The sequence below is a fragment of the Manis javanica genome, chromosome 6, assembly GCF_040802235.1.
Source record: "Manis javanica isolate MJ-LG chromosome 6, MJ_LKY, whole genome shotgun sequence".
In the NCBI taxonomy this organism is placed as follows: domain Eukaryota; kingdom Metazoa; phylum Chordata; class Mammalia; order Pholidota; family Manidae; genus Manis; species Manis javanica.
In genome coordinates, this window is record NC_133161.1 from 68,295,224 (window position 1) to 68,320,451 (window position 25,228).

The 25,228-nt window shown below is 38.8% G+C and overlaps 1 protein-coding gene across 3 annotated transcripts in view; it reads right to left on the reverse strand.

Moving 5' to 3' along the window:
• The window catches only part of ASB4 (ankyrin repeat and SOCS box containing 4), a 65,364-nt gene that overhangs the window by 9,571 nt on the left and 30,565 nt on the right, over positions 1 to 25,228 (reverse strand). The window contains exons 3-5 of one of the 3 annotated variants that reach the window (XM_073238806.1): positions 13,165 to 13,655; positions 1,308 to 1,421; positions 157 to 270 (exon numbers count right to left, since the gene is read on the reverse strand). In XM_073238806.1, coding sequence (XP_073094907.1) covers positions 157 to 270; positions 1,308 to 1,421; positions 13,165 to 13,655 — 719 coding nt within the window. Of the gene's footprint in view, positions 1 to 156; positions 271 to 1,307; positions 1,422 to 7,655; positions 7,719 to 13,091; positions 13,656 to 25,228 lie in introns of those variants that run through there. The other 2 variants (XR_012132292.1, XM_073238807.1) reach the window with 2 other exon arrangements.

Below are 25,228 nucleotides of genomic sequence, written 5' to 3' on the forward strand. Positions count from 1 at the left end.
AGTACCGTTTTATTTATGCAAACTGTCTACCTGGTGAGTCCACTTAAATATTTAAGATTGGGAACTTCTGCCCCATAAGGCTTAATAAATGATTCCCTCTGGCTCTAAAAGCAAGTACTTTTTCAATGACAACGGGAGGAAAAGCAGAGGTATTACTCTGTGACATCTGCTGTGTAATGTTCTTCGAATGGCACATCTCGATAAATGCATGAGAGTCCTCGGAGAGTTACTGCACACAGTGAAGAGAGAATGGTAAAAATCCCAGTATCTCTGCAAAGGAAGGAAAGATAGGCTAAAGTCAAAAAAGCCCCAGAGTTTACATCACTAGAAATCAACAATGACTCATTGACACCCTACTTTATACAGACTGGCAGCTTTCTAGGATCTCTGATAGTGAGACAAAATTAAACATGAACTTGAGATGGGGGGCTGAGGGAGGTGATATGCAAGAAGAAGAGAGGGAGGAAGGGGTACAGTACTCTACACTACAATTCAGAACTCAGAAATGAGATAAAGGATGCTCATGTGAACTGCCTGGACCAGCATAGCAAAATAGAAGTTTTAAATTAATCTAAATATTATTGTATACACTTCATGGGCCTTATGTGACCCATAAATTTGGGTATTTAATGGAGCTATGGCAGGTTTAGTAACTTTTTAAAAGTAAGATAACTAATAAGTGGCAGAATAAGATTGCATCTAAACCATTCACCTCTGAGCCCAATGAACTTTGCACTCTGTCCCTGAGTCCTTGCCATGTGCTGGAGATGGCTTGTGACCACTGAAACCAAGAACAGGAGGCTCAATGAAAGGGCTCTTTATAAGGACAGCAAAGTCCATATGTAGAGTGAGGACTCAGTTTTGTCACTGACTTTGCATATGACTCATCACAGGGTTTTTAATCCTGTTTTCTGCCTACCAAAGGTACAAGATATCTAAAAGTGAATAAAATGATCTACATGAAACACTAATTTCTGGTTAAAATACTGTATAAGCAATCCCAGATATATTATTGTTGAATTCATCTAAATTTGTGAGAAGGAAGTAAAGCTGTTACCTTTATGTAATTGTTCAACTTGCCCTTAAATGGAGAAATCTCCAAGACACCCCAAAGAGATACTTACCTGATTCGTCTATTTACTCTCATACCTACATTTTACAAGCCTTTGTCTTGTGGCATTTGAGCAGGTCTTAAAAGCATTCTCAACACCGATTTTTTAAATTATGATTTTCTGTATTTCCATTGTACTCAGGAAGTACTTCATAGTGAAAAAAAAAAGCCTACAGGAAGTGAGTCAATCCTTTACCTCCAAGTCATCATCCGGGATAGCTCTTTTCCACTTCACATTCCACTTGATGTGTTCATAGGCGTTGACTACTACTTCGATTGCTTTGGGATAAGAATGGCAAGACTGTATCACCTGCAGAGGAAACATGGAGTTTCATTCGTCCAATACACAGATCAGATTCATTCATTCCACTCACAGGGACAGCAAGAATTTATGAGCTTACTAGGCTCCTTGGAGCCCTGAGATGCTTTTAGGAAGTCTTAATGCCTTTGTGTATTCAAACACACTGCTAGTGCCTGTGGCTCACAGGAGGAATAACAAAGTCAGACTAATTTCCTTCAACATCCAGGGGCAAGTGAAAAAGACGACGGGAGCCTGATCAAATGCATGTGTGCCCTTATAAACCTCTCCCCTTCCCAATGGCTTCTGTGTCCCCCAGAATATTCTGCTTCTTTCTGCCAAGTTGACCCATCTCCAGAAGTCCTTGGGTGTGGCCTATTTTTATTTCAAAGTGACCCAGCTGGCTCTCCAGTATGACCCATGCTGGTGTGCAGGGAGCCTGCACCTCTGTCCTGTGGTCAGCAAAAGCACTCTTGACTCCCAAGTTAGTCACCTTTCTTTCCTTTTGTCACTGGACAAGCAGGTCTAGCCGCAGATTTCCCCCTGTACATCTCATCATGAGTTATGCATCAGTTTCATTTTTCCCTTGAAATTTGGAGAACACTTATCAAGTCCTCTTAAAGCCCCTCTCCCTCGGATGTGAGATGAGGCCCCTACCATTACCACGGAGACATGCGTTTGCTCTTAACTCTCCAAAGGGATTTTCTTCTTAATTTTCCAGTCCTTCTCAATCTCAACCTATTGTTTTTGGACAAAAGGTCACAAAACTGGTTTTCCCCACCTCCTTTACAAGTCCCTAGGTGATCTAGCCTTGTACTTTTCAATGTGCAATAATAAGTACCTAATGTCTCAGGCAAAACTAAGATAGATTATCCTTTTAATACCCAGTTAACTAAGTGGGTGTGGTGTGTGTGTGTGTGTGTGTGTGTGTGTGTGTGTACCGAGGCTACCTGAATGGAGGGCCCGCACCAGGACAGAACTGAAGTTAAGAGCTGGTATGATGGAAGCAGCTGACAGTACATCAGGAACGCCATTCTGAAGAGCTTGGGGTTGACTTAACAGGCAATTGAAAGTTATTATGTATTCTTAACAAGAAAGGGTTATATTCAATCAATTCATTCCTAAGAAGTCTTTATTGAGCACAGTGTTTAGCAATGTGACAGTAATTCTGAAAAGTTTATGGCCTGTGTTTTGTCTTCAAGGAGTTTACAACCCAGCTGAAGAGAAAAGACATAGATATTTCAAAGAGTTAGAGAGCAATATAACTCGGTAAATAATACGAGACTAACTTAAAGATTATCAAGTGTCCCTTGAGCACCATGTGCGAAAGCACAAAGGAGAAAACAAGGATTTCAAAGGCAGTGAGCAGGGAGGAGGCCGAGCAGGGTCACCAAATAGCTACTTGGCTAGCCTCCCTGCTAGTCATAACAAGGAAGGCTAACTGAGCTCTGGGAAAGAATCAGTAGAGCTTAATGACTAATTGGATATGGGGAGTAAAGCCTGCAGCTTTGAAGCCTGATATCAAGAGCAGATAGGGGTGCCCCTGCTGGAAATGAGACTGAAGGACACACAAACATGGGGATGTCAAATAACGAGCAGGAGAATATTTCATATGCAATGTCCTAATGTCAGCCCAAAATGTACATGATAATGCTCCAATGAGAAGGCCAAGTTGGAGATGGAGATGTGTGCACTATCAAAGAATGAACTGGCCAATGCTGCGAGGCTCAGCACTCTAAATGGGTATAAATGGAAATGGTAGAGGACCATGGCCTGAAGCTTCAGGAATCCTTACGTAGGAGAAAGGAAGAAGGGAAAAAAATATAGCTACCATATTTTTGAGGATTTTTTATCTGCCAGGGGCTCTATTAAGTCTTTGCCTATTTAGCTCACTCAATCTTCAAACAAGCCAATGAGGTTAGTCCTATAATTATCCCCATTTTACAGACTTAAAATCAAAGGATGAGAAAACTTAAAATCAAGTTATTTAGCTAGTAAAAGACAGAGTTAGCATTCAAACTCATGTCTGTGTTACTCCAAAAGTCAAAAGAAAACCAGATCTATCAGTGAAAGACACCAAGTGAGAACAGTGTTCAAAGCTGCATTATTACCAGGGCCATGAAGATCAGAGAGAGGATAACAAATTAAATATCACCAGATTTGAAGAGAGAAGGCCAGATTATCAGGAGTTGGGTGGACAAAAACAGATAGTGATCAGTTTGTGGGAAATTGAGAGCAGATAGAAACACAGTTGTAAATAGAGCTGACCCATCCTCATCTTTAAGACCCTGGTGTCATAGCATATTCAGGGTTTTAGAGACCCAATAAATATACTTTCCCTCCTGGGTTTAAAATCCATTAAAAAATGAAATGAAGAGGACAAACAACAGATATAAAAATATCATTTTTGTTACTAATAAAGCTGATTATATATAATGTATTTAGTTATAGGGTCACATCAATCATCCAAGTACTCTGTCACCAAATTAAATTTGCATGCCAAACTACAGACTTCTCCCTGACATACAGAGCTTGTTCCTGGAAGTTAACAACACAGAAGAACTAAGAATCCTGGAGGCCCAAGGTTAAGCAAACACACTCAATTCTTCTTCCCAACTCATCAGTCTATTAAGTGGAGTAAGATAAGTTTGGGGACAGAGTTTGGTGAAGTTTTATTTTAGCAGAATTTCCCTCACAAATACACGAGACAAAGGAAATGACAGTTCTCCCTAATATGATGCATTAAACCCAGCTCCAATGGCCCAGATCCAATGGGAATCAGGAACAACAAAAAGTGTTGAGATGAAGCAAAGTCATTATAGTCATCACAGTGGGGATTGCAGTGAAAAAGAAGACATTTGAGAATTTATTGGAGCATAGTTTCAAATCAGGAACCATGGCACCATGGTCACAGCTGAAGACCATGTCAGTCACAGCAGACAGGCCAACCAGAAGGTCTCATTTAAAAAGAAGGGGTCTCCACTGAATTGGAGGTTTGAGTCAATGGTGTGCTGGAAAATGTTAAAAAACAGGCTACTTGGGGAAAAAATTGTATGTATATTTATACATATAAAAATTCACTATAAATTTTCCTAATGTAAAGAATTTACACATAATTTATATAATCTACAAGTGAAATACCCAATACTCTTTCTTTCCTATTCAGTATAGCCAGTTGGTTCTCCCAGAATGCCTTCACTGATCTTGTATCAATTTTGTATGGATACTGAGTTGGATTCACAGCCAACTTATGAATAGTTGCAATGTTTATGGGGATTTCACTCATTCATCAATGACATGAGTGACTTTTTTGTTGAAATATGTAATAGCTTTTAAATATGGGAAGCATGTTTCCTCAATTTTTGGTGCTACTCATATAAGAGCTACAGATATAAGAGCCCCCTGCACACTTTAAAGTTTAACGTTCTCTCCATTAATTTCTTAAGTCTAGATACCAACAAAACTGTAACTCAAGATCTGATTGATAACATCTGCTGATTTCTGTGGTGTAAATATTCCCATCACAGCCCATTCGAAGCTACCAGTGTGAGGTCACTGAATGTATGGTTGGGAAGAGATGTGCCGCCACACATCATGAGATAATGATTCTTCCACACAGATACCATGGATGCAGATAATGTCAAGAACATAGATATGTGGAGTAAGTAATCGGGAAGTATATGGAAAACAACTAGGAAATAATGTGTTTAGAATATTTATTACCTTTGGTTTTAGTATACTTTATTTGTTATAAGTTTATTTGATTTAATTTTTAATAGAGCTGCATTTAACAGTCAGCTCACAAAATTTCTGATAATTTAACCATCGATTCTCATGAACTACTGTGAATCAATTCCAGTGCATGACTGCTTTCAGTTGTCCCTTATTTAAGAAGCACAGTCAAAAGCCATCATAGACTAAATGTATACATTAAAGCTCCAAACTGGTGAAAGCATTCGACTCCTTCTGTCCAGTGGCTGGGTCCAAATGGGCACAATGTAAATCAGAGAATCCATTCACATACATGTTGTGGGCACAGAGAAAAAGTTGAGCTCCTGACCATGGGTTTTTCAGCCATACCTAAACAAATAAAGAATAATCCTATATCACCAACCCCTAAGGGGGTAAGGCAGAGCCAGGGAACCATTGCTATGGGACCTCTGAGGAATCAGCAATTCTATGTCTACAGAAGTATAGCTAGAAGGACTTCTGCCTTGGTACATGGCTATCAGGGAATTTTGGATAGACAACAAATAAATTTAGTGTAAATGTGTCCCATATATTTTATGGGATATATTTGTACTAAAAATAACCCATTATTTATCTGAAATTCATATTTAACTGAGAATCCTCTATTATATTGGCAACACTGTTCTCCGGTCCCTATTCACAAACAGTTCAAACTAAGAAATGGATACATGAACTTAAATTATTCATAGTTTTGGAGCCTAACTTCACATATTTGGTGCTTCCGTTTGCAGCTGCCATATTCCCATATATCACAGGTAGAAAACTTCCTACCTAATGAAGAAGCATTTTGGGTAAAAAAAACTAACTGGTTCTTAACTTGAAGTTTTTCAATGCACAAAGTCCAAAGCTCCCTCTGCTGTCATTAGGTTTAGGTTTTGTTGACACTGACTTCCAAGTTTTCTACCAACAAAACTTGGTTCCCAAAGCAGGAAAGGCTCTTTTGAGGGACCCGAGACCTTCCCAGCTCACTTCGCGAGCCTTGGGCTTCATTCAGAGCTAAGACAGCTGACACACATTTTTTCAGACCTCAGTATTATTTCACCAGGCAACAACAGAAAATGATCCTTAGAGAAAGTGACCTCTAAATCATCACTACTGACTGACTCCCAGGAACCTGGACCATCAATCGAGAAAGAACTGATGTGGACACAGAAGGGAGAAGGTTCTGCTTACTCACTGAGACCCTGGGAAACAGATGATGCTCAAGGAACTTCACCTTCCATGCATCTCTGACGTCTCTATTCTCCCTTCATGGAAGAGCAACTGGACAAAAAAGTTCTTTCTACAGTGGTGACAACTGGAGACCTTTAGAAACTCCCCTTATCACCTGACCCCTAAAAGCACAGATTAAAAGACAAATACGAGATCAATCTCTCTGGCACCCTCCCAATATAAGTGCCACTTGAGCAGAGAAATTCTAAAGCAACCACTACCCTTTCATGCTGATATAGTCGTGTGCAAAAAGGTGCTTAATGATCAAAGAGACCACTTGTACCCCGGGCATCATATACAGAAATCATCCTTACCTTCCCCAAACCCTCAAATAGCTTTCCCTCCCCTACAAAAATGTCTTTCTTGCCCTATAAGAAAACCCAATTTTGGCTCCCTGGGGTGTTGCTTCCTTCTGAATTATGCTGAGAGAAAAAAAATCAGATGTCCTTTCATGTCCTGCAAAGCAATTGCAGACCCTGTAATTCTTTTTTCCCCCCTTATGTTATTTATACATTGGCTTTCAGTGAAATACGCCCTCTATAAATTTGCTTTGTATTTGGAAGACAGAATCTCTAGCTCTGACCTTGTTCCCTGCAAATCAGGAAACTGAATTCCCCATCTACAAGAGAACGAATCACTTTATCTTCTGGATAAATGAGTCAGTCATTTGCTTGACGTTCTCTTTGGAAAGATGGGCTGTGGAGTAGTTGTTTTAAGTCACTTTGAAGCATCTACATAGTAAATTGAAGAGTTTTTCTTTAGTTTTCCTTTTGAAAGGTGCCAATTACCCTACACTGTCTGTTGAGTAGCAACAGAAAATGTCTATAATACCAGCCATCTGAGAGTAGATATCTCCATCCTTAATCTTTTTAGCATAAGGCCAAATGTGAGGAACTCAGAGAAGCAACACAGAAATGAATAAGAACATGCTAACCATGGATAAAGTGTTTCTTGGAACACATAATCATGTGCCTATTTTACATGCTAGTGGAGCCAGCAAAGTAAGGCCAGTAGGAGAGTCTCCTACATTGGGCCAAGAATATATTTTGGGAGGAGAAGGAAAGGAAACAATTTTGTTGAATGCCATTTTTGGGCTCAATGATCTACATGCCTTACTTACTCCTCAGACAATTCAGAAAAGTTAATATTTTCACCTTCATTTTAGGAAATTGTGATCTGAGAAATTAAAAGACTTACTCAAAAATCATACAGCAAGTGACTGGCCAAGCCAGACCTCAGACCTGTGGTGGATAAGCCTCTGATCCCAACCCTCCTTGCTGTTACCTCTCAGCAAGCAGCCTTTGTGACAAGGACCTGGGGGCCTTCCAACACTTGCAAGCCTTCTTTCTGGAGAACAGAAACACTGGTTAAAGGCCAACTCTTCCTAATCCAGCTTTTAGAGGAGACTGAAGGGAGGGTCTTTGAGTACTTTTGCAGAGACTGGTTTCATCCACAGTCAGCAGTGAGTTTCAGAATAAAAGTCAAGGTTCAGCCTCTAGGCAGCTTCACATGTTGTCTCTCCTGGTTGGACTGGCCCTGAGGGTAAACGAGGCCAAGGAGCACTGATTCAAGGGCTCAGCCCAGATGTAAGAGCAGCTACAGGCAAAGCCGCCCTTCGTTTGGTTGTTACCTTGCACCATGCACAATGCTAAGGAGTTCCCAAATATTACCTTGTTTACTTCTCAAAACAACCTGATGAGGAGGCTGTTATTCATGGATAAAGTGATAAGGTATGTTTCTCTGGCACCCTGTGCCCTTTGTTCCTCTCCAACCTTTCTTCTGGAAGGAAGGTGGCCTTACAGCATACATGTATACACAATTATGCTTTGTGAAGTGAGCTGTATTAGTGAGAGGTCAACTGTTGTCTTCTAGAAGTTCCACTATGAAGAATGGCCAGACTCTATTGAGATGTGGGTGCAGGAAAATGGTGGTGGAAGACCAAAGGGGAGATAATTTATAGATGTGTGGTGGGGTTGAGGCAAGGAGTTGGGGGACATACTCCGCAAGGACTGGAAGGACTGGAAGTGACTCGACAGAAAGAATAAAGACATGCCCGTCACTATTCTCTGGGCTCTGAGTGTTTCTGTGATTCCGTGATATGGGCCTAGTGAGATTAATTTCCTTCTAATGTGGGACTAAGTCTGCATAGTATTGTTGCCAGGCATGAGGAAAGGGTATACCCATTTCACAGGGAAGGAAATGGAGGCTAAGGAAGTTTAAGTAATTTATTCAAATTCAAACTCTTAGCTAAGTGGCAAGACCCAAGTTTGTTTGACACCAAAGTCCATGCTTCTCTGTTCCTGACATAAATAGCACAGCTGAATGGAATGAATGAACTATGGGTGACAAAGCAGAGATAAAAGTTAAAAACAGAAACAATTTATATGGAATTCAAAATACTGTGTTGTATACTCACTCTAAAGTTGTTAATATTTGTTGTTTTAGCCAAATCCAGATACTAGTGTATGATCCAGAAAATAGATGCAACCTAAGTAGTAAATATTCACAGCTACAAGCTGTGGATCACTGCACTTTTAACAACAGTTCCTGAATTTTTTCATAGGCTTTAAATCATTTGACTTTATTTCTGAAACTGCAGTATGTGTAAAGATTGAGATGTGAAAATATTCCTTGAATCCAACCTTAACATGACAAGGTATTTAAAAATTCAAAAGTCTATTGACCAATGAGAGATTGTAAGGAAGGCAAAAATTCTCAACAGAGGTCAAACAGGAACCTTCAGAGTAGATTTCATAGATTATTTTTTCAGGCCATTTATGAAGCAGTCTTTCCTTAAAATTTATAGGGAAAATATACAAATTACACATAATTCATGTCATAATTCATGACCTTTTCAGACATCCCTTGACCAAGATCCAGAGGAAAAAAACAATTAATAGCTAAAAATTGGGGGGAACTATAAAATTTCATTTGGGGAAGAGAAGCCCTCAGTACAAAGTGATACAAAGATGTATAGATTTATTAGGATGTATATGAACTATTCTAAGTAATGAATAAAAAGTAGATAACTTACCAAAAAGAAGACAAGTGGAAGAGAGGGGCATTCCAAAATTGAAGGGATGCCTAAGCGTGAGGGTGCTGTAGAATCTGCCTTCACGAAGATTCCCAATAGGGTAAGAGCACTATTTCTGCCTACAGCCATGAGAATTAAATAAAGTGACCTCTTCTGGTCTTTCCTTGTCTTGTGTTCCTTTAGATTTAATTACATTTCCTGGCTTATATGAGAAACAAAAGGAAACTACTAAATCTAAGAGTAGGCTCTTAGGCTCTGGAATCAGAGAGACCTCCCTCTGAAGCAAACACATGACCACTAACCTTTCATGGACTTGGGCCACCCAGCAGTCCTATTACATTTCCTACATCCATTCATTCCCCAACGCAAACAACTGCTTTGCCCTCAAGGCTTCAAACCTCCTCTCTGTCCACTTTTTATTCTTTAATGAAAAAGCAGAAACAAACATAAGAGAACTTTTACAAACTCCTACCAACACACATCTTTCAACCCCCATGTGTCTGGCCACCCCTCCCATTATGATGGATGAACTGTCTGTGCTGCTAAGACTGACACCTCCATTGATGCACTAGGTCCCATCTTCTGTCTCCAAATCAAAACATTGTGCCAGTAATTGTCTGCATCAAATTTTCTACCTTTTCTGGAATGTTCCCATCAGCCAATAAACATGCTGTAATATCAGCTGTCATTCTCTTCCTGATACTGCCCCATTACAAGAAAACGCCTCAAAATCCTTCACTGTCTTCATTTTTTCTCCCTTTTTCCTTTGCACCCACTTCAATCGGCCTTTTCTCACTACCATTCCACCAAAATAACTCTTGTAGAGGTCCCCAATAAAATCCATGGTGTCTAGTCCAGTGGCAACTTCTTAGCCCTCTACTTATCTACATTGCCACCTCTGTTATTTGACTCAGGTGATGCCACATCTTCCTTTCTTATGTTCTCTCTTGGGTTCTAGGAAAACATACAGTTTGCTTCTCCTCCTACCTCACTGTCTCTCTGCACCTTCCTTCACTGATTCCCCAACCTCTAGGTGGAGTGCTTCAGTGGCCCAGTCCTCTGGCCACTTCTCTTCTGTCTTTATACTCATGTTCTGGTTAATCTCATTTGGCCTCATGGCTTTATACAGCATTTTCAGCCTGAAGACTCCCAAGTTTGCATTTCTGGCCAGGATCTTTCCCAGGTTCAAACTGCCTACTTGATATCTCCACCTGGAAATAGCAGACATCTCAAATCATAGTGGAACCCCAATCTCCCCATATTAATCAGTTCTTCCCGCATTATTCCCCTCTCAGAAAATGAAATTTTCCCTTTGATGGGCAAAAGTCTTTGAAGTTAACTTTGATTTTTCTTTTCTCACAACCCACAAATGATCCATCAGCAAAACTCAACTTCCAGAACACAAAGACTCCCTGTTCAGAACATGCCCCAAACCTCATGAATTCTTGCCACCTTCACTGTATTCACTGGGGCCTAAGCCACCCTCTGGTCTAGATTATGATGAACCTGTGCCCTCCCTCCTCCCCCAGTTAGTCTACAAAAGGTGGTCAAAGGATCCTCTTAGAATATAAAACAGACTTATATTTCCCAACTCAAAATTCTTTCATGATTTCCTTTCTCATTAAGAGTAAAAAATCCATGAGACCATATGATAACGTCTGCAAACCACCCTCACATACACGTGTCTGGCTTCTCCCCGTCCCTGTGCTCGTCCACCTCAGTCACTCTGGTTTCCCTGCTCCTCCTCAAATGTGCTCACCTCTCTCCCACCTTAGGGTCCTTGCAATTGCTTTTCCTTATGCCTGGGACACTTCCCCACCCCCATTCCAGGTATTCGCATGACTTGTTCCTTCACATCCTTATAATCTTCAATCAACCTCCGTAGACACATACACAAATGCCAAAAAAATGTGACATATTCTCTTTCTCTTTACCTTGCCTTCCTTTTCTCTATACCACCAAACATAGTGGAGTATATATGTTTTTGTTGTTATGTTGTTATTTTACTGCCTTCCACTAGAAAAAATCTTCCATGGACGTCTTTCTCTGATTCATCAGTCTATCTCCAGAACAGTGCCTAACAGGTGCTCAGTAAATATTTGTTAAATGAATGAAATTGACCACTTTGTGTGACTTTAGGAAAATATGTTGATGCTACTATCGTTTAAATGAGACTAATGCCAGTGCCTACCTCAGAGGTTATTATAAAAATAAAATGAAATAATCTGTATAAAGCCTAAGTAGAGACCAACAAAGGACATTATTGTAACAACATTAGTTGTTAACCTATTCTTCTCTTCATAACCATTTGGAATTCCCTATAAAAGTATTATCAAGTCCCAGGACATTCTGAATAATATATATAATTTTAAGGAAAAAAAAGATTTAATCTTCCATTAAAATACTGACAACCCAGAGAAAATCCTTTACTGAGATCACAGGACTCATCAGATTTATCATATGTACATAAAAGCAGTCTCTAGGTTGTCCATCTGGAATTTTCCCTGACTGAATGCACTCCCCTTAAATTCTTTAGAGGAACTTTACTTCCAATTGATTTTCAAACTGCAGGACTTCAGACAAGTCCTCGACATATTAGCAAGCAAGGTAGGAGGTAGAAGTTGGCTGTGAATTCAGTGAAACTTCTGTCAGCTAGCTTTCTGTGGTCCCATGTCAGTCAACTGGTTTATACTACCTGAACCCCTCTGCTGCTTGTTAATTAATTGTTTCAGAATGAGCAGGATCCTAGGGGTTGCATCTGATTTGTTTATCTTAAGGTGACATTTTGGTTTCCAAAACACCGTCATCAACCTCATGCAAAACCCTCTCTCTTCCATGTGTCTATGGCATTCTTTATTGTTCCTTCCACCTTGTTATTTACCATGGCATATTAAAATGATCTCTTTATGTATTCTTTCTCTAGATTTGGAGCTACTTGAAGACAGGTACCATGTCTTGGTCTTATCAGTATTCTTAGCATCTGCCCTGTTAGCCCACTAGAGATTATCATTGAATATTGTTAAAAAATAAAAGCTGTGATATTACAAGATTGGACACTAGCACAAAATGATTTAAGGCTGAATCCTGGCACTGCCGCTGTGTGAGATTAGGCCAATTACTTAACTCCCCTGTGCCTCAGTTTCCTCCTCTGTAGAGAGGGAGACCAATATTATTTACTTCATAGACTTGTTATTAAAATTAAATGAATTAAATTAAGAATTATAAAATACTTAAAACAGTGTACTGAATAAATGTAATTCATTATATTTAATAAACAAATTATTAGTAGTTAAGTGTTAGCTGTCATTAAACTGGAAAATTCCATGGCCCTTACATGTCTACAAACTAACTAATTCCAAAGCAGGCTCAGTCATCTTTGGATCAGACATTCTGCTTAAGAGATGGCAAATGAGCGCCTGTGCAGCCCATTCACCTCTGGCAGACTCACGGTGGCGCTTCTGATCTTCCTCAGCTGGGAACCCCAGGAAGCCACTGTCAGTTCATTGGTGTTCTTACAAGACATGGAACATGATCTGCCATTTTTGTTCTTATTCCTAGCTCTCAGCCCCAGATTTTGAACGACGCTGGATTAGAAAAAGCTAGATTTATGTGTGTAAACATAAGGTCAGATGGAGGAACAGAAGGAGTTAGCCCCAAAATTCAAGCCTCCAACAAGCTTGAGTTACCTGCAGATTTCAAACCAATCCGGCCTTTGCTGACTACCCAGGTCTGTCCTGGGCACCTTGGATGCAGCCTCACCTTATGGAACTGTGGAGGGTATATTCGAGCAGCCCCATGGTTCAACAGTAGCTGGTAGCAGATCTCAGGCTGGGCAGCCGGTCGCACAGAAGTGACCTTCAGCACATACTGGATGGCAGCGCAGCCATTGATATCCATGAGATTGGCTTCGGCCCCAGCTTCCAGCATCATGTGCATGAGCACGTGGTCACAGTTCCAGGCTGCCTTGTGGAGCGGAGACTTAAAGTCATCGTCCCTGGCATTGACCTCGGCATGGTAGTCGAGCAGCATCCGGCAGGTGAGGTGGTGCTCCCTGCTGTATTCCTGCTCCTTGAAGCGGAGGGCCCAGTAGGTGGCAATAGCCAGCGGGGTCTCCATGTGGGCGTTCACACTGTCCACGACAGCCCCATGCTCCACGTAGAAGGCTACCAGCTCAGAGAGGCCGAAGTGGGCCGCTGTGTGCAAGGGTGTCTCCTCATCCTGGTTGTTGGTCTTCATGTTCACATTTGCCCCTAGAAAGGCAGATTGAGGAAGAGTGTTATTTAAACATACTTTGTTATTATTCCAAGACCTTAAACAGGACTTTTCTTGCTGCTACCTACTTAACCTCTGACTGCCATGCATTATCTGTTTTTCCTAAGTTCCATTTTGGTCTCCGAAGAAGCCACTCCTTTGAAACAACAGTGCCATCTCCTGGACAACTGGCAAGTGGAAGGGCATAGGCCCACAGAGAGCAAAGGATTTTGGCTGGAAGGTTGGGGCATTGTGGGTTGAGTTTTATTTCTTATTCCCAGGCAGGCTGGGAAATGCAAAGTGAGTCCCATAATTGGTTTTTACTAATAAAATAGCAAATATCATGGAAAATAAAAGCTATATCACAACCTTTGAAGCTCACACAAGTGGCTTTAAAAATTGACAATTTATTTGAATGTTTCACAAAACACTCATGTGTTTCTTCTCTTTGGAACGAAAGCAGGAAAACCTGAGTTTAGCCCCACCAAACTTTCATGGTTTGGAAACTGCCCAGCCCCCTGATGACTGAAAACTGACTGTACGAGTGCCACCCAAGACTATGAGCCTCCTTTGAAACACAACCGAGGAGAAAACAAAAAACACAAACATGTTGGCCTAAAGGTCATATTTTTGAATCAAAAGGGATAGAAGGTAGTATAATAGAAATACTCAGTGTAAGAAAGACAATGATTTAGAGACTGTAACATATTTGATTTATGTTGACAACAGCTATTAGAAATACAGATTTTTAGTGCTGAGAAAGCTCCATAAAAATTATTTAATCTGACTCACTTATGTATAACAGACCAGGAAGCTGAAGTGAATTTTATTTTTCTGAAAGGAAATGTTAAGTGCTAGAATGGTCCACTTGCAAAGCTGACATTTCCCTTCTCTGCCCTAATTTAATGGGGTGAACCAAATGACCCTTAAGAAGCCACCTCTATAATCAGTTCTCCTGGAAATTGGTATAGCTATTTTAAATATAAATTTGGAAAGAGTTTTATGACTATTATTTTACTACTATTATGCTAGCAACTAATATTTATTAAGCACTTACCATGGGCAACATCCTGAGCTAAATGCTTTTCATATATTGCCTTATCAAATCTGCTTAGCAACTCTTTGCAGTAGGTGGAATTTTTATCCTAATTTTACAGATGAAGAAATTTGTACTTAGAGAGGCTAATAACCAAACTAAGGAGCAATAGAACAGAGGTTTGAAAGCAGACAGCCTGGCTTCAAAATCTCTTATGAATGTGCTATTCTACCTGATTGTTTTTCTAGAAGAAAAATTTTCCATCCTTTGCTCTCTTTTGGCATTTAAAAAGTTGAAAGTAGTAGAGAAATAACTTTACATTTTGTTAATTTAAAAAATCTGTCCATGCGTCACTCTTTTATGCTCTCTTATGACGCTGTCCTCTGATCATATGGAACTTATCTGAGAGAGGCAATATTCCTACAAGCCTGCACAGTATCACACACAAAATCCCCCACAACTGAGGCTCCCAAGAGTACCCTGCTCCATAAACTCTGAGACTGTCTGTATCCCTAACTTGCAGAAAACAGAATTATAACCAAAGATTGTCTTGCATGGAGCCATCTGTGTTCATCAGTATTCTGCCCTGAGGAGTTCTAGTCAGGTCTCTTAACAGGTCAGCACTGTAGTGAAATAGAATGAATAAGAATGTTTTCCCAGAAGCCAAAGGCGGGTCACTTCAGACACTGGACAATTTCCAGTAAGGAAGAGAATCAAAGGGTCAGGATGAAAATTTTACAGGCCAACTTGGAACAAACCATCCGTTATTTTTTAATGCACTTCGACATGTACAATTGATCCTTGACCTCTTGGTACAACTAAATATGCTGGGTAGTTTTCTTTTTTGAATTGAAGATACTTATTTTCATTTCTGAATTGTGTCTTTGAGTGTAACTGTTTCAGGAAATATATAGAGTAGGATCATTTGACTATGCTTTTATTTAAGATTTTGTGACTTATTCAGGAAATTAGAGAGTATAAACATAAATTCCTGGGAACTTTCAAAAAATATTTTTGATGTGAAAATACAGTTAGTTTCCTAGAACTGCCGTAATTGAGTACCACAAGCAACATGGCTTAAACTGATGGAAATTTATTCACAGTTGTGGAGACTGGAAATCCAAAATTAAGATGTCAGCAAGACTGGCTCCTTCTGAGGGCTCTAAGGGAATCGGTGTCATGTGTCTCTACTAGCTTCTAGTGATGGCTAGCAATCTTTGGCTTATAGATGCATTACGCCAAGGTCTGCCTCCCTCTTCCCATGTCATTCTCTCTGTGTCTCTGTCTTCATGTGGCTGTTTTTTTATGGGGACACCAGTCACACTGCATTAGGGAACCATACTTAACTAACTACATTTGCAGCAAGACTGTTTCCAAATAAGGTCACATGCTGAATTGGTAGGGATTAGGACTTCAACATGTCTTCCTTTTGTGGGGAGGGAATACAATACAACCCGTAACGCATAACATGCATTATATAATGTAAGTAAATACACATGTACAGTTGAAAACATATTGTAAAGCCATCATCCATGTAATCATATCCCAGGCCAAGAAATCTAACACTCCCAGACCCAGAGTAGCCCTTCACTTTCCAGTGTCTCCTTTCCCATCACAACTTTCCATCCTGCCAGGGGAACTAGTATCCCAATGGTCATAATCATGTCTTTGTTGGATTTCCTTATAGTTTTACCATCTTTATATGTAGCTCTAAACAAGATACTTAGTTTCATTTATTTTTGAACTTTACATAAATGGAATAATACACACATTCTTTTATGACTTGCTTCTTTCACTCAGCATTAAGTTTGTGAAAATAATGTGTGTTGTGAGGCTGAGCTCCGTTTGTTCATTTTATTGCATTCTGTCTCACAGCACAAGTAATTGACAATTCCTCCACCCACCTGGGGATGGACATTTTCCACTTCAGGCTGTCCCTAACACTGCTGTCAGGAGCATTCCTATGCATGCTTGTTCCTGGTGCTCACATGCAGGGGTTTGTCAGGGTTCTATGCCTATGTGTGGAATCGCTGGTCAGCGGGTATGCATATTTTCACCTTCATTAGATGATGTCAAGCAGGTGTTGTACCAATTTACATGACCCTGGGTCATGCATAAGGGTTCTTGTTATGGCACGTTCTCCACCACATTTGGTACTTTCAGTTTATTGCATTTTAGTCAATCTAGTGGGTATGTAGAGATTTTTCACTGTGTTCAAATGTTCGTTTCCCTAATCAACCAATTAGATTAAACATACTTTAATATTTGTATCGACCAACATTGCCTTTTGTTTATATTATCAACATTTCTATTGTTACATAATCATTTCAAATATCACTTAAAAATAACTACCTAGTATTCCATAGGGTGAGTTTAACCTCCTGTTGGATGTGAAAATTTTAGTCCAGTTTTGATCTTATGACTAATGCTGCAATTAATAAGTTTGTATGAAATTTTAGGATTATTTCCTTTGTATAAATACCCCCAAAATAAAGTCATTAAGCTGAAACATCTGAAATATCTTCAGGGACTTTATGAATAATTGCCGAATGTTATGTATTTCTCATTGGTGTGCAAGAGTGCTCTTTCATTTCTCAGGAGGCTGTTATACATTAAAATTTCTTTTTGGTACTTTGAAAATAAAAGATTATCTCTTATTTTTTTAATCTGAATTCATTTAATTCATAGAGGATGAACATTTTCTCTGTAAATTATTAACCAGTGATATTTCCTCTATAGCTAACTGTCCACATTCTTGTCCTTTTATACATTGAAACCGTTCTGCTTTGTTTACATTTATCTGAGCCCTTCATTAGTTAAAATGTAAGCATATACTATCATAATTGTTATACATCTTTTAACTATTTTATTTTTATTTTTATTGTTAACTTTAGATAATCAAATTCTTCCCCTATTTGGTTTTCTTATATTAGAATGTCCCACTCCTCTCACAGGTTGCATATCTACCTGGATTAATTATAATTTAGTTCTTTATGGATTTTTTAAATGTTTAACATTTGATTCATCTAGAAGTTATTTTAGTGTAGACATCAATTGAGGAAGAACTGACTTTCTTACAATATAGAATCTCTCCATAAAGAAACATTGTCTGTTTCTCTAAAAGGTTTTTTTTTAACATTCTTTAAACTATACCCCCTAAAAAAGGGGAGCAGGGTAAATTATATCTGGGATAAAGTAACTTTCAGTGACAGGCCCTTCATAAACCTTTCAATTTATGCAAGATGATCTCCAGAATAGTCTGGAATGGTAGCAAATGAGATGGATAAAAATCTTAATTTGCGCTGCTTTATAAAGAACAACTTTTCAGATTTCATCTGTAGGCAGAGAAGACACAGATTTGTGTGCCCTGAGAATGGGATAAGGCGAGGCAACAGGATAAGAATTTTAGCAGAAAAAGTGCAAGTGGGGCCCAAGAAATGGTGGCTGGCCAGCTAGGCCAGGCGCAGGGGTAAAGATAATCCTGAAGCCAGGGACACAGTGCCAGTCAATATTAAAATTTTTTCTCCTATACTGTATAACAATCTCTTTTTATTACCCACCAACAGATAAAATCAGTTTTATGAATCCTAGTTATGAGAGCTTGCATTTCCTTATTTCTTTCCAAATAAAATTAAACTGCTTCCAAATGCTTCCAAATGCCCACTTGTCGGGGAGCGGGGGGTTGCTGATCATCCCTGATCAGTCATCCTTGTGGCTCCATCTGCTGGGCTTTGCTACTCCCTGCAGGGGTGGGTCCTCACAGGCATTCTCCACAGCGTCTACTCCTGCCCATGTCCTGTCATCTCAGGAGCTACGTGAGCATAGGAGCAGGGAGTGGTCTCTTGTCACTGCAGACATTCTCTTCTCCTTGTCCTTCCCGACTCAGGGACTCCACATTCACCTTTCATATCCCTAAACCAGTCCCTGTCTTCCTCCTTGTCCTACTGGACTTGATTTCTTGAGGAGCCTGTGTATAAATGGGGAGATGGACGGCACGATCAGACCAGTGCTTCCCAATCCTTTCAGACATGCCTTTCCTATTCTGCAATGAAATCCATAGACAACATCATCTACCATCACACATAATCTTTTCAAAATAAATATAATTCCCAGCTACCATGTATAGGCAAAATGATGCCAATTTCTAATAATTATAACTACAGCTATCATTATTACAAATAATAAAAATAAATTATAATGATGTAGCATAAAATTCAATATATAAATGACTATCCTTGATGACATAAAGTAACAGTGATTTGATTGAACCCTTCTGTAGAATCCTAACAACTACGTATTTAACTTGACAGGCATTTTGTATTGTAATTCAAATACCACAACTGTCATTGCTATACCAAATGGTATTCCAAAATGAGGAAAAATCTTTGTAAATTTCTGAATAAAGTTCAATCTTGCCTTAATTTTTACAGAGCTGCACTCTTGGAAATGTCTATATTTATTTACAGTTCAAAAGTATTTTGTGTTTATATGTAAAATGAAGTCAGGTTTTAAGTCTACTGTGTTACTGTATCTAAATATTGATTATTACATGAGCACCACATCTAAGATTTTTTACAAATTATGAAATAATTTAAACATACAGAACATTCTAGAAAAATATAATTGACATATAAATACTACACCCATATTTGATAGATACTAATTTTTGCCATGTTTGTCTTAGTTTTTTTTCCAAGATAAAATTTTATCTAAAAAAAGGCAGCCCATTTCTTTCTTTCCTCCTTTTTATTCTCCAAAGAGATTTCTACTATTCCAAAATTGATTTTTCTCATCTTCTTGTAAATTTTTGTTCTTTTATTACTCAGATAAGTATCCATAAACAATATATGTATTATTATTTTGTGTTACTATAAACTATATGTATCACTTTTACAACCTGTTTTTATCAGGTTTTGTTTTTGAGCAGAGAGTTGATTTTTTGCATTTCAATTGCAGAATAGAATTACACTGCATAAACTACAGTTTAGCCATTCCTCTCCTAAAGAAAAATGTTTTTTTTTATAATAAAAAGTACTTTCAAATTGTGCAGGAGTTTGTTGAAAGAGAGACAGAAACAGAACTACTGGGTAGTAGTATGTGAACATTTTCAACTATATTAAATTATACCCATCACTGGTTATATTTACATGTTCTTCAGTAGAGTTTAAAGGAGCAACATCATTTCCAACACTTAATACTGTCAAACTGTTTAATGTTTGTGAATTAGATAGTATGAAATGGTATTTTAATTTCATTTGCATTCCCCTGGTTACCAGTTCTCTTCTCACGTTTATAGGCAACAGAATTTCCACTTGTATGAATTGTCTGTTTATAGCCTCTGCCCATTTTTCACTCAATTGTTTGTGTTTTACTTATTTATTTTTCAGGATACAAATAACATCATTATGGAGAAAACGATTTTAAAAACCTTTATTGAAAGCAAAGGACTTAAATGTAAAGTTTGCTATGTTCCTGGAGAGAAAGATTCAATATTGTGCAGATGGCAATTCTTCCTGAATTACACTAGAAATTCACTGAAATTTAAACTTCTTTTTTTTCACAGAATTTGTACAGAGTAAAGAGCAGATCAGTTTTGGAAAGGAGAAGTAAAAAGAATGAGAAAGAAAAAAGAGATGGTGAAAAGGGGTACTTACCCTATAAAAAGCATGGGGACCAAAAACTAACAGTTTTGTAAAAGCACAAATTATGCTGTGTGTGTGTGCGTGGGTGCATGCGTGTGTGTGTGTGTGTAAATTTCAGATTAAAGGCAAATAAAAAGCTAAATAATAAATTTCTAAAATACAAGTGTGGAGCTGTGTGTGGAGGGAATGGGCAGCCCTCCATATTCAGTCACCATGTTTACAGAATATCCTCTCAATTTACTAACTTTTGGTGGAGGAAATTTTATTCAAGCCTTCTATTAGCTCTACTAGATCCCAGCCTCCCATTATATCCAAAACAATTCATTTTGAATCCTCCACTTCTTTGACTTCTTTCCACCAGAGTACCTTGCATATTCTCCAATAAACCTGAGTTTGCCAACAGGATTGATTGTTCTTACTTCTCTGTTGCGTCTTTCATTAGGCTGGGAGAGGCAGAGACCAGTAGAACAGTGGCTAATATTGTTTTTTTGCTTCTGCTCTCTTTGTGCATAACTTCCTTACGCATCCTGCCTTACAGAGCCCGCAGCCTGTGTCAGGGGGACACCACCAAGACTTAAGGGTTCCTTGACTCAGGACTGCACTTTATAATACCAAGTGATGCCCCACCATAAATGTCACTGGGAACTGGTTTGTTGCAGTCTTACATTTACAGTGTTCCTCTTTTCCTTATCTTTAGTCGAGCCCCTTCCACCTTCCTCTCGGTTAGAAGAGCAAAAATGAGCAATACTACCATGTTTTCTGGATTCTGTAGGGGCTTTGACTTTCCTTAAGCCACCTCCACCTTTGATCCCAGCCAGCCCAATATTGAACATTTCATCCATTCTTTAAAATGCTTGCTCTCTTTGGTAATAGAGACTGAGTGTTCCTCTCAAGACTCATTCATTCATTCCGTGAATGTTTATTGTTTCTATTCTGTGTGAGATACAGAGGGACACCAGTGTGTAACATGATCAAGATCCTGCAATCAAGTAATTTACATTCTAGGCAACAGAGAAAATAAATACACCAGTAAACACATGACAAGATAATTTCAGATAGTGACATATTAATACAATGAAGAAAATAAAACAGGTTGTAATGATCGTGACCAAGAGGGCTGGCTACTGAGGAGTTGGCTTCTGAGCTGAGAGTAGCCATGAAATATTTGGGAGAAAGGCATTTCTAATTTCTAGAAAAGCATTTCTAGCAGAAAAGCATTCTACAGAAAGTATAGAAGTCTAAATTGGGGAACAAACTTGGCATGTTTGAGGAATAGAAAGAAAGGGGAGGAAAGATTGAACAGAAAGGTTAAGATACAAGCACAGTGTTGGACCTTTAGGCCATATAAGAAGTTCTGGGTTTTATTCCTTTACCTAAACAATTCTAGTTTAAATATGACACTTCTTAAAGTTTGTGATAAGAAGTCAGAATAGTTCCTTGGTTTAGCATCACTGTCAGATTCAAAACTCTCTAAATATTTTAATCCAGTATCATTGTAATAGAAAAAAAACCCACATATAAACAAAAAGGAAAATACCCATTTTATTGTTTTAATTTCATTTTTTTTATTCTAGGGGAAGGGTGATGCTATCTTCTTTCCTGAAAGACTGACCTAATTTTCTTTTGTACTTTTTTTACACATGCTGATGTGTTTTCTCCTTCTGTTTTTGTTTCTAAGCTTTATCACGTTATATTAGACATACTGATAAGAAGGTGCACATTGCTGGATTTTACTTACTTAGTCATGATGAAGTATGCCTTCTAATAAGTAATTTAAACAAACTTTTGCCATGGAGCAGCTGTATGTCTTTAAACAGCACTGCCTACATGAGTGGCAGGCACTGGAAATCAAAATAAGGGAATATGAGTTATTTATTTTTATATCACATTTTTTTGAATATCAAAATTTATATCATATCTTCCTCTTAGATCAACTTACCTTAGTTCTTCAAAATTATTTTTATTAAATATAAAGCATGTAGTTAAAAAATAAATAAAAACATAGAAGAACTTGATGACAATTTCCAGAATAAATGCATTTACAAAGACACCTCTTTTAGCTACATTTGTTTTGGGGTCTTTTGGCATTATCTCCATAACTCCAGATGATTTACTTATTTATCTATTTATTGATAAATTTAGAAACTAATTTTTACTATCTGATCTAGCAAATTTTTTATGCTAATCCCTCCTCCTTTCAGTATTTGATCTTTTATCATGTTTTCGTTCTCCTGTTAAAATAATAAAACTTTATTACACTTGCGGCTCCATCCATGCATTTGTTACATTATCCCTTGCCACCTGCCTTACAGAATAAGGATATCTCCAAGCTACTTTCCACCCGTACTTAGACATCTCATTCCTGACAGTTACAATTTCCATTCTTGAAGTTGTTAAGGTTGTTGTATTCAGTGCCACAGCCCCCATCTAGTCTTCCATGTTTTGTCCACAGTTAATTGCAAAAATTTTTCAAATAATGAATAAACAGTATTTAAAGTATTGCGACTTGGAAGCTGAGGTGGTTCTGGCCTTTAACAAGAAATGCAAAAATATGAGTCATACTGCAGTGTCACCAGTAATTCCCAACCATGGTTGTCTTCCCACAGGACCCCTCACCTAGAAGGGCCCCACACTTTGTTTACTATTTTGCTGTCACCATCTCGAAATTCTTCATAATCTTTTTTAATACAAGGCCCCACATTTTCACTTTGTACCGAACCCAACAAATTATGCAGCCTGTCCTTCCCCCAGTCCATACGGGAAATACTAAATTGAGTCCTTGCAGCCAATGCATGATATGTTATGAATCTTCTGCACCAGTAGAGAAGTTTTAATTGACTACCCACAAAACTAGGAAAGGAAAAAGGGAGGATAGTCGACAAACTTAAAATTTCACCTGTTACCTGAAAGGTTCTGCAACTGCCCCCTTTGGATGACACCCCCTCAGACTTCTCATTAATAGCAGCCTGGAGTGTATGGCCCGGAGTGTGGGAATGAAACGAGTTATCAGAGATTAAAGAAAACGGGAGTCGGCAAACCAAGGCAAAGCAAACTAAAAGCACACAGTACCCTGAATTCCCCTCATGGCCATAAACTCTTGACTTAACATAACTTTGAGATATTTTGAGGAAGGGCCACCTGCTGTTCACCAGCACACAGACCCGAGACTGGGTGGAGCCAGAAGACTGATAACTAAGATTCTTGAAACAATTCCCTGTCACCTCATCACTAACCGGACAGAAGAATGGGCACCAGCTGATCACACACCCTGCAATCCTTTCCCATAATTTTGCCTTTAAAATCGCTTGCTTGTAAGCCAACGGCAAGTTCAGGACCTAGCATCAGCCACTCATTCTCCTTGCTTGGCACCCTACAATAAAAGCCCCCTTTCTTTCATTTCACTCGCATGTCAGTGTTCGGCTTTGCTGCACATCAGGTGAGCAAACCCAAGTTTGTCTAGGTCGGTAGGAGCCGTGCTTCAGTTAGAGCATCATGAAATCCACATGCTCAGGTGTCAGCATGGCTGAGGAGGTGGCCGGTGTGTATCCCTGGAGGACAACAGTGAACAGAAAATAAGAAACTCATCCCATGGCTTATCCTACCTACCCGTTAGACTCCTCCCCTCTGCCCCAAATTCATTAATTTAATCTGAGGTTGTTAATTTTTGTGTTTATTTCCAAAAACAATAAAAAGAGTCCTTCAGAGACGGTTTTGACTCCTGCATTTGATTTTGTAATCATCAAACTACAACTATTTAATGTATTTCTCTGTGCAACTGGTTGCCATGCTTGAAATACCTGCCAAAACTGCAAGATCCTGAGAAAAACTTCCCGGCTCTTCTTGTCTCTCCTTCCTTTCTCCAGCACTGGCTCCGCAGGGGGTGGGAACCCATTAGTCAGCTGGATGGGGAAGAGGAGCTGCGCTGAGTGGGGGAAGGACAGTGCGCAGCTCTTCCCCGATGCGGGCCGCCAGTCTGCAGCAGACTTGGGCAAGGGTAAAGCAGAATTTAAATCAAGTCTGCTTTACTGGCCCTGGATGCCCACCTTTTGAGTTGAGACCGATTTGGGAGACTACAAGTGACTATCTATAGCTTACCCAGTAGTTCCCAAAGATGTGGACCCACCTGAGTTTTCCTCTCACAATAGGGGAGAAACTAGACCTTCTGAATAATTTAATGAAACACTGAAGAACAAAAATGAAGTTGTTTTATGATTACATCCGATGTGTTTTGCCTGATCTAGTTAAAGTCATGTGCCTAGTCAATTTTTCAGACAGGGCAGCTTGTGACATATTTTCTAAGAATTCAAATACCTGAAACTATTTTTCTATTATCATATAAAAATACCATTTAAAGAGTGTAGAACTCTTGGGTGATTTTCTCCACAATATTCCATACACTTTTGACTATACTCTTTTCTAACACTGAATATCATGGGAAATGGAAGTTCACCACATTTTTCTCCCTCTACAAAAAATCTACCTTTTCTTTATTCACTTGTTTGTATATATTTACTATATTTAATGATGAAATTTGATATTCTATTAAAGATATACCTAGGCTTAGTTTTTTTTTTCATTTATTTTACCAAGAACCAAGCCTACCCATTTCACCTCCAAAAGAACATGCTTTTTTTTTGACAAGAAGATTTTTTATCCTACGCTGTTTTTAAATACTAGCTATATTCAAAAAAGGGAAAACTTCTTTATGGATTGAAAACCATAAAGCCTTTTTGTGCTTAAAATGTTTATCACCCACTAAATATCAAGATATAGTATAAAAAATCCTCTCTGAGTTTGGGGTATGTGGGTGAGCAGGGGAAGGGGAATAAAAGGGCACAAAAATTCTCAATCATAATATAAGTTGGTCACGGGGATGGTAGTGTAGAGGAATATA